Here is a 14732-nt window from a genome sequence, read left to right on the forward strand (position 1 = left end):
GGGAACTCCACATGTGATACTTGTCTGCTCAGATGTGAAGTTACCTATTGATACAAAGTATTTCCTGTTTTCTACGTATGTTTTGAACCAGTTTAGTACAGTTCCTGAAAGACCTGTCCAGTTCTCCAGTCGTTTGAGTAATATGTTGTGGTCAACTGTATCAAATGCTGCACTGAGATCCTGAGCACACAAAGCACATTTTAACTGCAGGGCACATTCACCCATTCACACATACAGCACTTTATTCTATGCCTTTAAGCGCTTTCCAACTATCACACACACTCAAACTCAAACTGATCGACAGAGCTGGAGAAATTTGTGTTTCAGCATCTTGCCCATGGAATCAAGCCACCAACCTTCATGGTTAGTAGATGGACGACTTTACAGCCACATCCATCATGACATCACCTATTTTGTGGGCTACATTTTTGTGCCTTGATTTTGACATTTGGACTGGTACCATCTTGGTGTTTTGAAGCCTGAAGTGATCGTATCTAAATAAGAAGGTAGAGTACCAAGTTATAAGCTAGCTAGATTGGTAAGGAAGGTGCGTATAATAACTGTAGTCCTGGACAGATATTATGAAAGAAGAAATTGGCTAAAGAGACCATAACTGTGTTTTTATGTGTTTCATTTCTTCTGTAAAAATAGATATATTCATTCAGTTCAGTTCAATTCAGTATTATTTGTACAGCCAATAATCAACAATGGACGATATGTGCGTGCATGCGCAGACTTTTTGATGGGCAGAGCAATGTAATCATGCACAGACTGATTTGCACGTTTACAACACAGAAGAAGTCCAAACATGAACGAACTACTCCCCCCCCCCCCCCCCCCCCCCCCCCAAAAAAAAAAAATTAGGGCTGTCAGCGTTAACGCGGTCATCACAATTAATGCGATTACAATTTTTACCACGCTCAATCCATCTGGAGCGCAGAATGAACAAACTTGGTACAAACTGCCCGAAATGCATTGACCGAGCCATTTCAGGGATTTTGAGTCAGTCTGCGCTTCAGATGGGTTAATTGTTAATCGCGTTAGTCGTGATGACGGCGCATTAACGCTGACAGCACTAAAAAAAAAACAATGAAGTCGCCAATTTGGGATTTCTTTGGCTTTAAACTAGATGAAAGAGGTAAACCAAAGGATGTAACCAAAGTGGTGTGCCGCTTGTGTAGACGTATAGTGCGAGCAAAGTACTCAAACACGACTAACTTGCATGAGCATGTACGTGTCCACCATCTGGCTGAGTATGCTAGGCTATCACCAGCTTCTGCAGCTCCATCAACAAGCATTTGGGCGCACTCTGAGGAGGGTGCCTTTGCTCGCAGATGAAAGAGGGTGCTGTTAAAACAGCGCTATTATTATTATTATTTTCTGTTGAGTGTTTCTATTAGCACCATCGTTATTAGCAATCTTACTCATGAGCAAATAAATAAATAAATCGCCCTTGCAAAAACGATCGCCCATGGGCTTAGCCTTTCGGCGATAGTTGATATATTCGTCTAATTGCCCAACCCTAATAGAGAGCCTTTAGGGTAGTTTCACAAAAACATTTAGGTGCTGTATAAATCTGTCAGGTGGCAGGGAAATCCCTGATCTATTGGAGATTTGAGGAAAGAGGTGTTTTTCACTCGAGAGGATGCAGAGATTTGACCACAGATCTCACTACTTACCCACAAATAATACCAGTCACTCCCAGGGTTGTGGTTAGCACAGAAGATAACTGAAATACAACCCAAGTCTTTCTGGGCACCACCTCTCTTTGCACTCCTCTGTCAGGAACTGTAGATTTAAGGGAGCCCCCACACTGGATCTTTGCACCAAGCACACTACAGTACACAGGACAGACCAGCCTCTATAAAACTTTATGCACTTCACACTTTTATCTTTAATACTACTACTCTTAGAATATATACTTTTAACTTTTTGAAGGACTTGTAGACATTATATTTTAGAAAGCTGTTGAAGCTGTCTTAAGGGCACTAAAAAATCTTTGGTCTTGTGTCATCTGCAGCTACCTAAAAACTCTATAAAAGCTACAGAAATAAAAGATTAATCTCTCCACATATTTGTGTTTGAGTTTGTGTAAAAATGCTTCATCATATTGGCCTAAGCAGTCATGCATCAGTGAAGAGATAAGAGTAGGTGCTAACTTGGGCTATAGGGAAGATAACAAGAGATAATTGGTTAAAACAAGGTCCCATGTGACTGTCCAAGTTCATTAGTGTTTCAGTGCACACAGAAACCCACACACACGTGCCGGCTTCTCGTGACCCGATGCGACCGCTCAGTGAAAGTTAATCACCAATTATGCACACAATTGTTAAATTTACAGTTGACTACCTAAGGGAAAGTTCTTCTCTGCTTCCATTTCTCGAGTTTCATTAAACTAGGCTAACGTATAACATGTTGCTTTTGAGTTGCAGCTGAGCTTTGTGAAGTGTCACCGTGGTTTCAGTTTACCTCAGGCTAGCCCACAGCCTGGGCATGCGGGGGCGGCGGAGCTCGGTGTTGTTGCTCGAGCGCATGCGAACATCACCTTCTATCAGCACTGGCCACGGTCGCCTTAATGTGTCCAAACCAATCTGGGATATGAATGAATAGTATGCATGCCTCTGACATCATGGAGTTTCCACTGCTGTGCTCGGCTCACCTCAGAGATAGCAGCTTTGATATTTCACACCACTGGCTCGCTTGCAGGGGTTCCCCACCCACCACCCCTCCTTACCATAGATGGACTCTGGAGAGATGCTGTTTTTGTGGATGGCAGTAATCTTAAAGCTCAAAGGTCAAATACCCAACTGCCTGTAAACAAGTTACATATACATTACATATATATATTATAAAAGAGCCATATATTTTTGTTTTAAAACAGGCTCTAAATTTGAGTCTGAATCCATGTTGTTGCAGCATTTGCATTGGGAAAAAATTCTTTTGAGACTTTTTGTAATCAACAAGGTTTAGATTTACCAGTGCACGTTCTGCTGTAACAGCATTATGTGCAGGTTTGCGATAAATGAGGTGCACACCTGTGTAGAAACCTGTGGAAAATAACAGAACTGTTGCCAGGTGTTAATCATGCTTGTAGTCTGGTTCAGAAATGTTATTCCTGGCACTTTTTTCATTTTTGGAAAGCCAACTGTGTACAAGCAGAGGAATTCAGTGTTATTCCAGTGGATTACCTCTGAGGTTTCCTTTCCTGTGGTGTATCTCCACAGCTGTCCAAGTCGCGTGTTATGTTGTTTATTGAATATCAAAGGCTTTGTGAAGTCAAACAGGTGACCTGATACCATTGTTGTCTGATAGAAGGAACCACCTCCATGTTTGGGCAACATTTCTCTCAGTGCTGGCAGCTCGTTTACTTCCTGTCTTATTTAAAAAAAAAACCACACACACAAACTTGTTTGTGTTGGATTACAGTTTATAAATGGATGCAGAAAAGCAAACAGTGGATGCACTTGAAGCAACAAACTGTTTATATATGTTGCAAACAGATGACTGTTGTACGCCACTGTTTGTTTTTGTATTTTGGATGGAATGGCATGAAACATTTTAAGTGCGGGAGGACTCAGATTTTCCATCACACACATGCACACACAGGAGGAGGTGAAATGACACCTCTAACTTTAGTCTCCCAGCCCGCCACTCTGAATAATCCAGTTAGGATGTACTCTCTGGCTATCAGGAGGTTTTAGCTGCCTCGCTTCCAGCCAGAGGAAAAACAGACTTCAGGCTGCAGACTGACCTAAACTGGCCTGATGTCCTAAATGAACCTTTGTCACATAAACACACATAGTACATGCAATCGCTAACCGCACCAACATCCTAATCTACTATTTCTTAACATTTTCAGGCTTGCCACCCACATCAAGAGAGCCATCATACTTTTTTTTTAATGAATGATTCTGCAGTAAGAAGGACTTGAGATGTTTTGTGAAATAAAGTTCTGCAATGTGTTCTTTTAATATTTGCATTTATTAATATGAGAACCAACAGCCTGAACTCTAGTTCAAGCCCGTAACTTTAAATGGTTTATTTACAGCCTCCCTACACACGGAATATAATAAAGTGGCAGTAATCCAGTCAGATTTCTCTTCTTTGGCTGTGTGTCTGCAGGCAGATCGAAGAGTCTGTGTGTTTGTGTAAAGGTCGGAGGTTGCAGGGGGTACCGGCTGATGTCACGGACCCAAAAAGAAAGTAGTGTCTTTGATGACAGCCTGGTAACTATAAATGTCGTGACAACCCGTAGGAATGAGCCGTCATGTGACACCCCATCTTTGGAGCCAAGTGCATGGAAAAAGAAAACATGCACACACGGCTTTGCCTTTGGGGAGACCCCTTTGGAAACAATGTCTGGCTTGCTTGAGGATTTGAGAGGGTGAGCAGAAGTGATTTGATCTACTCAGTAAAACACCAAATGCGGGCATGAAGCAAGGCTTTGTTTTTACTGCATAGTTATTGTGAAATTAGCCGTAATGTTTCCCAAATGTTGAAGCCACTTTTGTTTGTGCCTTCTCCGGCTATGTTTTTTTATCAGGTTGCTTTTCTTCATGTAGTCTGTTTTCCAAAGTTGTTGCCTGTTGCTCTTGGCAGAGGCAAAGGGAGATTAAACTTATCTAAAATAACCTGTTGAGGCTGCGTAATTCAACTCTGGCACCTCCTCTCTTATTCCAGTCATCCATAAAGAAAGTGTTCAACTATTTGACTCTGACCAGCGGTGTTGACATATTTTCCTCCCTCGTCCTGAAGCCAACTTCTCGGGGAGAGCCATCAGGGACTACATGGTTCCAGCTCTCTGATATCTGGAACACACACTCTCACGTCTTTCCCTGTGAATGCACACTGATCACAGGTCAGGTCTTTGGCAGTAGTTTCCAATCAGGGGTGCAAGTACTTCAGGGCTACTAAGGCAATAGTCAGGCAGCAAGAATAGCTCAACTGGTAGAATGAATTTATTATTAGTACTGAGAAAACTGACTAAAACAGAACAAGCCTTGCAAGAACAAGCTTCTGGACTTTCACTGGGCCATTATATTGACAACACTGATTATTTTCTTTTTTTGCCATTCTGTTGTAGATTTGCTCCTGTTGCATGACCCAGTTTTGACTGAGCTGTCCCAGCTGTCAGACAGACAGCGTCACATTAGACTCTAGAATACTTTGGTATACAGAGGTCTTTATGGGCAACAACTCAATGATTTCAAGGTGCAGTGGCTGCAAATTGTCACCCCTCCACCACTTGGTTTTAGGCGTTTGTGCTGAAATGCTTGTGCTCCACTTTGGTCCAAAGGTCATTGTTCCAGAAATCTTGTGGTTTTGTTCAGACCCAACTTTGTAAACCTGTCTTGTTCTTTTTAGACAGAAGAGGCTTTCTATCCGGGACCCTTCCAAACAAGCCATATTTGTTCAGTCTTTTTCTAATTGTGTTGTTACAAACGTTAACATGCTAACTGAGAGCTCCACGGAGTGAGATGTAGCTTTTGTTTTCTCAGTTTCTCTGAACATTTCACGATCTGACCTTGGGACGAATTTGGTGGGACGTCCTCTCCTGGGAACACTCGCAGCTGTCTTGAATGTTTCCCACTTGCGAATAGTGTTTCTCACTTTATAACCCTTCCCATATTGATGGGCAGCAACAGTTGCTACTCCAAGTTTATTGCTGACGTCTTTCATCCTTGGCATTGTGTTAACACTTACCTGAGTGCAGCCGGTGCTTTCACAGGCTGATGGACAATTAACCAAGTACCCACTTAATTCCTGTGGAAGCAGTACTGATGTAGTTATTTTTTCACCCATTGCTTCGGCGTTAAACAAATAATGCCATGATGTAATAGTTTGGGTACTGCTGATTTATATGAGTTTAGCACTTTATTTGGTGCAGGAATTTTCTTTCATTCCTGGGATTTAATGTAATTCAGTATAATATTCTTGCTATTTCAATTCTGACTTTATTGCCTTGGGTTTCACATCTTCTGTCTTCATGTTGTTTGTGGCTGTCAGTGTGTGAAAATGAATTCCAGCTACAAATATACAACATCTGCACATGTACTGCACACATACACACCGAAATAAATGGCAAATGTGTTTTTAGTGTGAGGCTGCAGACACTTGCACACACACTCAGACACACATGGGGTTTTTTCAGGCTGGTAATTAGTAGAAGCAGTAAGGTGATAACAAGCGCCAGCCACACGTTTGCAACCGAGGTGTCGATGCCAACATGCTGCTGGATATCACAGCCCCGCACTTTATCACACTTTCCTCCCTCCCCAGATGGATAACTCTTAAATACAGATGCATGCTCATGCGTGCTTTAAAAAGTGCAAGAAAATATGATCATGCTTGACACATCTTCAGCTTTACAGCAAACAGAACATGTGCATCAACATGGTGTATGTCCCCCACAAGTCCTCCTCCTACTCTTTTCTTTCCCTCCTTTCCTATCATCTCCACCCACTGCTCCTCCTCCGACTGCATGATTTGAGTCATATGATTCAAAAAGGTGAGAATCTACATTCAGCAGATTATTTTCATCTTGTTACCCTTACATTTCTTTTGTCCTCTTTCTTTGGATGCTCTGGTTTCGTGCACGTGGTGCTTGGTGACAAAGTTGAAACCTTGTAGCTGGCGATGATCTCATGAGTCTGACATCACTTCAGCATAAGCTGCACCCTCTGAACGCACATTTACATGACCGCCCTGAAGTGTGAGGTTTCATACTAAATAAGTTTGATGAAACAGAGACTTTGTGTGTGTCTCTTGTGCGGTGCCCTGGAAGGCTTTATGTAATTACATCATGCTATAGTGATCATGTGATTGTATAACTGCAACTTGAAAAATATATGGGTCATTTGAAACATCGGATTCAGACTTATCCTTTTATGTTCCCTTCTCCCCCGTGCCATCATCTCTCCCCTCCTGACCTTTCATCTCTTGTATGTGTCTTGCACTTTTCACTTGGCACTGGCTCACTTTGTTTTATTGCTCTTCCACAGGTTGCGGAAACAGCAGTATGAGTGGTGACATGTACAGCGCTGGCTATCATACTATTGCCAACATAGATTATTCATCTGTGTGCATCAGGACAATGAGTGCCAGGTACAGTCACTGCCCAGGTATGACATGGCATCAGATGGACGTGCGTCAGCTCTCCTTCCCGGATTCCTCCTTTGATGTCATACTAGAGAAGGCCACCCTGGATGCCATCATGGTGAATGAGAAAACGCCTTGGGAGGTTTCATCTCAAACTGCTTGTTCCATTCACCAAGCACTCACAGAGGTATTTTTGAAAAACTTTTCCTTCCAGAGGTTCGATATTTTGTGGGTTGAGGTTCTCTTGTTACGTCGGATTACTCACCAAAAATGTTTCTGCTTTCTGTTTGTGGGAACCTGAGAGTTTTTGTGAAAGCACATTTGTTTTCCCACCTGGTGCCTACTGAGAACTAGGGCTGCCACGATTTGTCGACTAGTCACGATTACGTCGACTATCAAAATCGTCGACGACTGATTTAATAGTCGACGCGTCGTTTGAAGCTTTGTAAGATCACAAAAGACGCAGGAATAAGTGGCAGGATTTAAGAGTGTAATAACGGACTGAAACAGAAGATGGCAGCATTGCATGTACAAGGATGTCAGCTACCGTTAAACCCCGAAGAAGAAGAAGAAGCAGCTGTGTCCCAGAATTCATAGCGCGGCCCAGCGCAGTTTCCAACAATGGCGGCAGCTGGTTAGTTTTAATGTTACTCTTATTATTCTTTCTGGGTCACAAAATAAACGTTTAACATATTTTCAGGCGAGAATGTAGCTGTGTAAACCTCAAATATCTGCTCAGTTTATCAGGACACCACATATTTTCAAAAGCGCTCCGACGTTTTCGGAGACGTCTGTTACCCACTAGCTCGTTAGCGAGCCGGGGCTAGGCTCACTAGCGCCGTGAGAACACCGGACTCCCCGCAAATCGTTTTCAAACCCACCGCCGTCTTTCGCTACTCAGGTTAAATATATATGAGTCACTTAGATAACTTAAAATGTTATTGTTTGGCTTTTTTTTTTAGTATTTTATTTGTTCCTGAGTAAATCAGTTTGTCTGAGATTAAAGTTATAGTTTTTACACAGCTGAATAAACGTCAAGCAGACAGCTGATTATCAGAAGTGTGAGATGCTCCAGAATATACTCCAGTGTCCTGTTATATTTTAGATAGCAAGGAGTTTATTAAACTTCACCGAAACAATCCACAAATTTCATTAAAATTTAATAAACTATCATCTTGTCTTTATTTTTAGTTAGCACAGACCTTAAACACTTAAAGCTGTAAGCTAATGATAGTTATATAAGAGCAGATGCTTCTGGTGCAATAAGCTGTAGTTTTGCGTCCAATGGATGATGATCTGATTAGTCGACTAATCGCAAAAATAATCGGTGACTAGTCGACTATCAAAATAATCGTTTGTGGCAGCCCTACTGAGAACTCACTACCACTCACCACTGCAGCACTAGTTTATGGTACAGTCCAACCATCACGTGGTAATTTGCTTTCAGTTACAGCAGGTTTTTTTCAAACTTTAGAAAACATGATAACAGGAACAAAACAAGGATCTGTAAATGAAAACCATCAACATACTCAGATTTTTCAGATAATTTACAGATTTATTTACAGTTGTAAACAATAACCCATCAGCCTTTTACTGCTGATGGGTTATTGATGGGTGCAATTCAAACCAGAGACGCAAATCCCTTTTGAGGTTAAGTCAGGAAGGGCATCCTGGTTTAAAACTGCCAAATCAGACACATGGAGCTACCCACAGTGGTAATCAATTGTGACAAGGAAGCAGCATTCATTCATTCATTCATTCATTCATTCATTCATTCATTCGAAATATCATGGTTTCAGAAAAATCATCAATTTGAAACAATGTATGTTTTCTGTAAGTTAATTAAGGTCAAAATATTATCATTAGTAGTATTAATGTTGACATTTGTAGCTGATGCATGGCAAAGTTAAAAAATCAAATGTAAATACGTCTAAACTGTATATTTGTCCGTTTTTACAGAGCTGTCCTTTGCCTGTTTTGCAGGCCACTAGTGTCGCTACACACCTATGATGGTTTGAGAGCTGTTTTACGGCGAGCAGCAGTACGGTTTATTTGTAAATGACTTTCTGACAGTGAAATTAGTGGCACTTTACATTTCCACTCCACAGCCCATCAGCGTAGTGGCAAGAAGCTGAGTGCCCTTCAGCTGCTCGCCTAAGCACTAACTGCCACTGTGTCAATGTGACAATGACAATGTTTTGGTCATTTGCTGTGCTTGACCTTCGCATATTAAGACAAGAGAGCTCCACTATTAACTGAAGTAGGAAACTTGTGATTTCTGAATGGGGAAGAATTACTCATGATGTACTTACTGAGCATTTGAAGAACGGCTAAGTAAGGTATAATTCATTATTTATGTTAAAATGACAGGTGTATAGAGTCTTACGTCTAACACACAGCCTATAATTACAGTAAATGTTACAGTGGAAAAGGTCACAGAGTGTGACTCATTTTAATGGAAGCAGCTTGAGAGCACTAAGTAAAAGTGATGTTAATGCAGATTTGAAACATTTGCATTTTCTTGTGCAAAACCTTAAAATTACACACAAATCAACAATTTATAAATGAAAGTAGTATGAAGCTTTTCCGGTGACTATTACCATTAATATTTGCAGTTAATATCAGGGTCATACGTAGGCTGCTGATTTGAATTAAGCAACAATAAACGATAACTATTTTGACCGACATTAAAGTCATGTAGATTTACGTTTTGTAAACTATGATTATTTTACTGGACATAAATCAAATATCTAAGATTAAATGTAAACTCAAGAGTGACTCAGAATGAACTATATTACTGTCTGTAGGTGTGAATATTAAAAAACCAAGTGAGACAACATGGACGCAGGTGACCTCATCACACAGCCACAACCCTTCATGCTCGCTGTTATACCTCCTGAACGATAGCTGCAGCTGCTCAGACAATGCCTCCACATTGCACTGGTACAAAAGGTGAAAGCGTCAAAACCAGAAGCAAAGAAATTGCTTTTTCCCCTGACATATCATTAAAATAGCTGTAGAAACCAACACAGTTGAACAATCGTGTCTTCCACTCTGTTCCAACGGCGCGGCACGGCCGGGTTTACAAAACTCGAGAGGTGCACAGCATCCAGTAATGGCGGCTTGTAAAAGCGGCTGTGATGTCAGTTTCATCTCAGCTTTGTCGTACAGTGCCGTTTGCATCAGTGATGCTCTACTGTAAAACAATTCAACAACTCCAAAAGTAGCCAAACATTCGAGAGCTTTGCCATGTTGTGTTATGTGATTACTTGCAGCCCGAGTTACAATATGTGCTTAAATGAATTCATTTGAACTTGAAGTTTTTCTCCTAATCATCCATCCTAATAGTTACAGCAACAAGTGAGTGAAGTGCTTTAAATGATACACCAAGAAGAAATGTTATTAGATTAGAAGTATTTAAATGTCAGTTTTTTCAAGTTATCCCAATTTTTAATGCTTAAAGCTTAACCGAGGACAACCCTGACTTGTGAAGTAAACAAGGATATAGACAGTGCTGTCTGTGGGCCCAGTTTGTAGGGACGGTGACTTGGGTGTTTTCCTCTAACAGAAGGAAGTATTAAAGAAGGATCAGTGAGTGTGATTGGTGGACAGATGGGAGGATTTGAATTCCCTTCTAGAGGAGTGAAGCTGAACTCATGAAGACGCCTGTTTAAAAGCCATTTCAATAAGAAGCTCAAGTTCCCAAGCACCCTTTCTCCTTTAATTTTTCTCAGCTGCCTCATGCTCGTGGCTATCCCTCTGCTTCATGTTGGTTTACATGTATCTTTATGAACTTCTCTGTGATCACAAGTACACAGCAGTGTTTTTGTCTTCAGCACTAGTGTACGTTTGCCATCTCACTCTGGCTTTTATGGGCACAGACAGTCACGATTCTTGTTTATGTGTGAGCGTGTGTTTAGCAGGAATGTGGGTGGCGGCTTCAGAGCCTACTTTCAATTCTTACAGAAAGCATTTTCACAAAGCGGAAAAAGGGGACAGACGGAGGGAGACGCGAGCGAGAAAGAAAGGTGAGAAAGAAAAGAGGGAAGGTGAGAAAATGGTGAGCATAGGAGAGAGTGATGAAAATGAAGGAGATCCCTGAAGAAACTTTTGTTGAAATCACAGAAGAAAAGAAGAATTGGTGGTGGGGAGGGTGGGGGGAGTGGATGACAGCAGAGGAGAAAGGAATTGAGAGAGGGAGAAAAAGAGAAGGAGTGGGAGACAGAAACCAAGACTGACAGAAAGCTAATGAGCAGTGCGCCAGTGTGAGACGGATGAGAAGAAGGTAGCAAAGGAGAGGGAGAAGCTGAGGGGAGGGGAGGAAGAACAGTGCAGAACACTTTAATCTAAAGCCTGCTTTGAAAGAGATTCCCAAAGATTAATCGTGTTGAGTTAAAAAATAAAGAAATATACCAGAGAAAATTGGTGAATCATGTCACTTTACACCAGTGGACTGTTATTTCTCATCAGTATGAGAACAGATCGTATAAACACAAGGCTGAGTGTACAAAAGTTGAGGCAAAGTGCATATTTTGTTAATTATTTCAATAGTTTCTGTGTAACATCCAGAAAACTGGTCATGGACAGCCATCAGCCTCGTCGTGTGTGTGCTTGCACTTTGCGTGAGACCTAGCCCTGGCCAAACATTGATAAGCCAGACACAAGACTGTGCGACACGGAGTTATTAAATTCAGTTTTATTTACATTTTATCTACGAAATCACAGCAAAAGTTGCCTCATTGTGCTTTATATTGTAATTTAAAGACCCTACAGTAATACAAATAAAAATGGGACCTCCTTCGGGCAAGAGCTTTGGCGACAGTAGGAAGGAAAAACTCCTTTTTAACAGGAAGAAAACTCAGTGAGAAGGAGGCTCAGGGAGGAGTGGCCATCTGCCGTGACCAGTCAGGGGTGAGAGGAGTAAGTTTGGCGCTGTTAGCTCACTGGCCAGCTTAGATAAATTTTTAGCTACTCATCGTAGTAAATAGCTGGTTAGCCAATTCTGCTTCTTACTCAGTGTTGACACTGAGAAAGTCCTGTTTAAAGCATGTGCATGACTTCATATTTTTAGTAATTAATGCACTCAATTTCTAAGCAGTGCTATTTAGTTCTGCTTAGAGGTCCATTACACTCGCTGTATTGGTTGTTTCATGCAAACAGTGGCATCTCAACAGCTCTGTACTGTTCATACCAGGGATGAGTACTCGCTATTCTCGTAAATAAAAGATGTCGCCACTTAGATAAAACTTCCACATCACCAGAAGCAAAACTATCATATATTTCTTTCGAAGTTCTTTCCAGAAAGCCTCGTCTTTTCAGTCTATATGATCTCTGAATCTCTGAACTTCTCTGCAGTTATCATTAAAATGGCAGTAAAAACTGACATGATCGTACGCTCATGTAATTGACTTGGCTGTGGGGGCAGCAACAGCACCCTGTGTGACGTTATAAGCCAAAAACATGAAAGCGTACTGTAGCTTGCACCAGGGGATTTGATGTCAGTTTTGAAGTGCAGTGTGAGTATAGTGGGCCCATTGTTGTTGGCGTTAAAGGAAAACAAAGAAGAGGTTTAGCTGCAAGTGCATGTTGGTGAGCATGAAGATCACATCCTTTGGATTTTCATGGAAAATTTGTCCCAAATAGTTTTTATGTTTTGTTTTTGTGTTTTTAAGTCAGTGCATATCCTGTTAGAAGATTAGTGGAGGTTACATTAAAATGGTTTCAAAAAGCTTTATGCAACAAAAAGAATCCCTGAAGGTCAAAAAATACCTGAAAGCCTTGCAGAGAGATTAAATACATTAATATTCTGTAATTGAATGTCCAGTTACATTTTAACATTAAAATATATAACTCTTCTACTGGTACATGTAGAATTTGACTCTTTTACCAAAATCAGAGATCAACTCTTCACGTTAGAAATTGGCCATCCATCCATTAATGTTCCTAACGACTCATCCAGCCAGAGTAACGGGTTATAGGCAGTTTATCTTAGCTGACAGGCTGCCCGTGTGTCATGAGGCTAAGGTGGAGACTCCGTCAACCTTTCATGGTCACATAAGTACCTAATGTCAAGTTAATCTCACACACTTGTCTGTGGACTATGGGAGGAAACCCCAACGAAAAGGTCCAAGCTAAGAACTGTATTGCTCACCACTGTATCACCATGCTGCCCATTTGGGATTGTCAGCTGATCACAATTAAAGATAATCTTGGAGTTTAACACTGTTTGAGATACCTCAGGTAAAGGGAACATTAAAAGCCAAGGTTTAGTTTGGATGTTAAAAAAAGAACCTATCAAAAATAACTGCCCATTATCCAAAGGCCGTAACAAAAAACAGCACAAACACTACATTACTGCAAATGACATGCAAAAATATTTAGTTGACATGAGAATCACTCTTTCTCTGTGCAGCTGAATAGTCAAAGGTGACAGAAGAAACACTGCATGTCAAAAGAAATGAGTTTAAAATGCATATTAGTATATTAATAAACAATTTCTCAAATCAAAGCTGAAACCTGCCCTTTTCATGCAATATTAATTATTTTATGTGAAATTGAAAATAACGATGCATAAGAAGCCTTAAGCCTTGGAGAAATCTGTGAAATCAGTTCCACCAGAAATCCCAGTCAGCAACACTTTCCCACACAGTTATCCGATGTAGGACACACGTACTGTATATAAAGCCATGACACAATACACGTAATAACAATAGAGTTTTATTTTTATTGCCATCATGGTGACACACAAACACAGTAGAAGCTGCAGTTCACTGAAGTGTGAAATTTATTTCACAAGCTGACACGCTCTGTGAATCACTCTAGCTGTTGCTATGGAGACTCTTTCATTAGATATCATCTCAGACTAACACTTTTAATTGCTAACCTTTAGTCCTGTTTAAAGAGGTAAAGACTAGTCCTTGGTTTCAATCAGTGAGGCAAGTTTACTTTAAGACATCTGTTTTGTAGCTGTCTTAAATGCAGTTTGTTTGCTCAAGGCACTGAAGCGGAGATTATGCAATGTCCAGAAGTTTATTCAAGTGCAGCTGAAAATTTGGTAATTCATGAGTTTGTTAATTCTGCACAGAATTGCACACAATAGTGCAAGAGATTTAACCAAAGTGTTTTAGCTTGTGGTTGATTTCAGTTTACAGGTTTAACCAGTCATCTTAAGTATGGATAGGTTTGTATTTGATGTCTAATTATATATGTTCAAAATGAATCATTTACACTTAACCCTTTATAGCCGGTTGGAGCGGGCACGCTCCGTTTTGCATAACTATTTTTAAATCCCGGTAGCACTGCAACCACATAAGCTAGCGCAATAATTGTTTTTGCATATGAAACCGGAGGAGTTGTACTTATCTTATGCCATCAGCTTGTCCTAAGTCACAGTTTCCTGCAAAAGCACTTGCAGCAACAAAAACATAATATTCCAGAAACATGCTTTGCCGATCCGATCAGCTGTTAGTAACACTTCCTACGTCCATCAGCGCGAACTATCGCATGTCCGCCATGTCCTGCCCAAACCAGAAGTGACGTCATTTTACCATCAGGGCCTTATGAGCCTATACTGGAGTTTTTAAAAGTTATGTTTGACTTTATGACTTTCTGTGTCGTTTCTGGGATGCTTAGGA

The 14732-nt window shown here is 40.8% G+C and overlaps 1 protein-coding gene across 2 annotated transcripts in view; it reads left to right on the forward strand.

The window, feature by feature from the left end:
• The window catches only part of ece2a (endothelin converting enzyme 2a), a 103765-nt gene that overhangs the window by 45521 nt on the left and 43512 nt on the right, over positions 1-14732 (forward strand). For both annotated transcript variants that reach the window (XM_085437905.1, XM_085437904.1), the window contains exon 3: positions 7002-7285. In XM_085437905.1, coding sequence (XP_085294031.1) covers positions 7002-7285 — 284 coding nt within the window. The remainder of the gene's footprint in view (positions 1-7001; positions 7286-14732) is intronic.

Source organism: Copadichromis virginalis, linkage group LG18 (genome assembly GCF_057382275.1).
Source record: "Copadichromis virginalis isolate Kocher_CV1m ecotype Utaka linkage group LG18, C_Virginalis_male_GT1.1, whole genome shotgun sequence".
In the NCBI taxonomy this organism is placed as follows: domain Eukaryota; kingdom Metazoa; phylum Chordata; class Actinopteri; order Cichliformes; family Cichlidae; genus Copadichromis; species Copadichromis virginalis.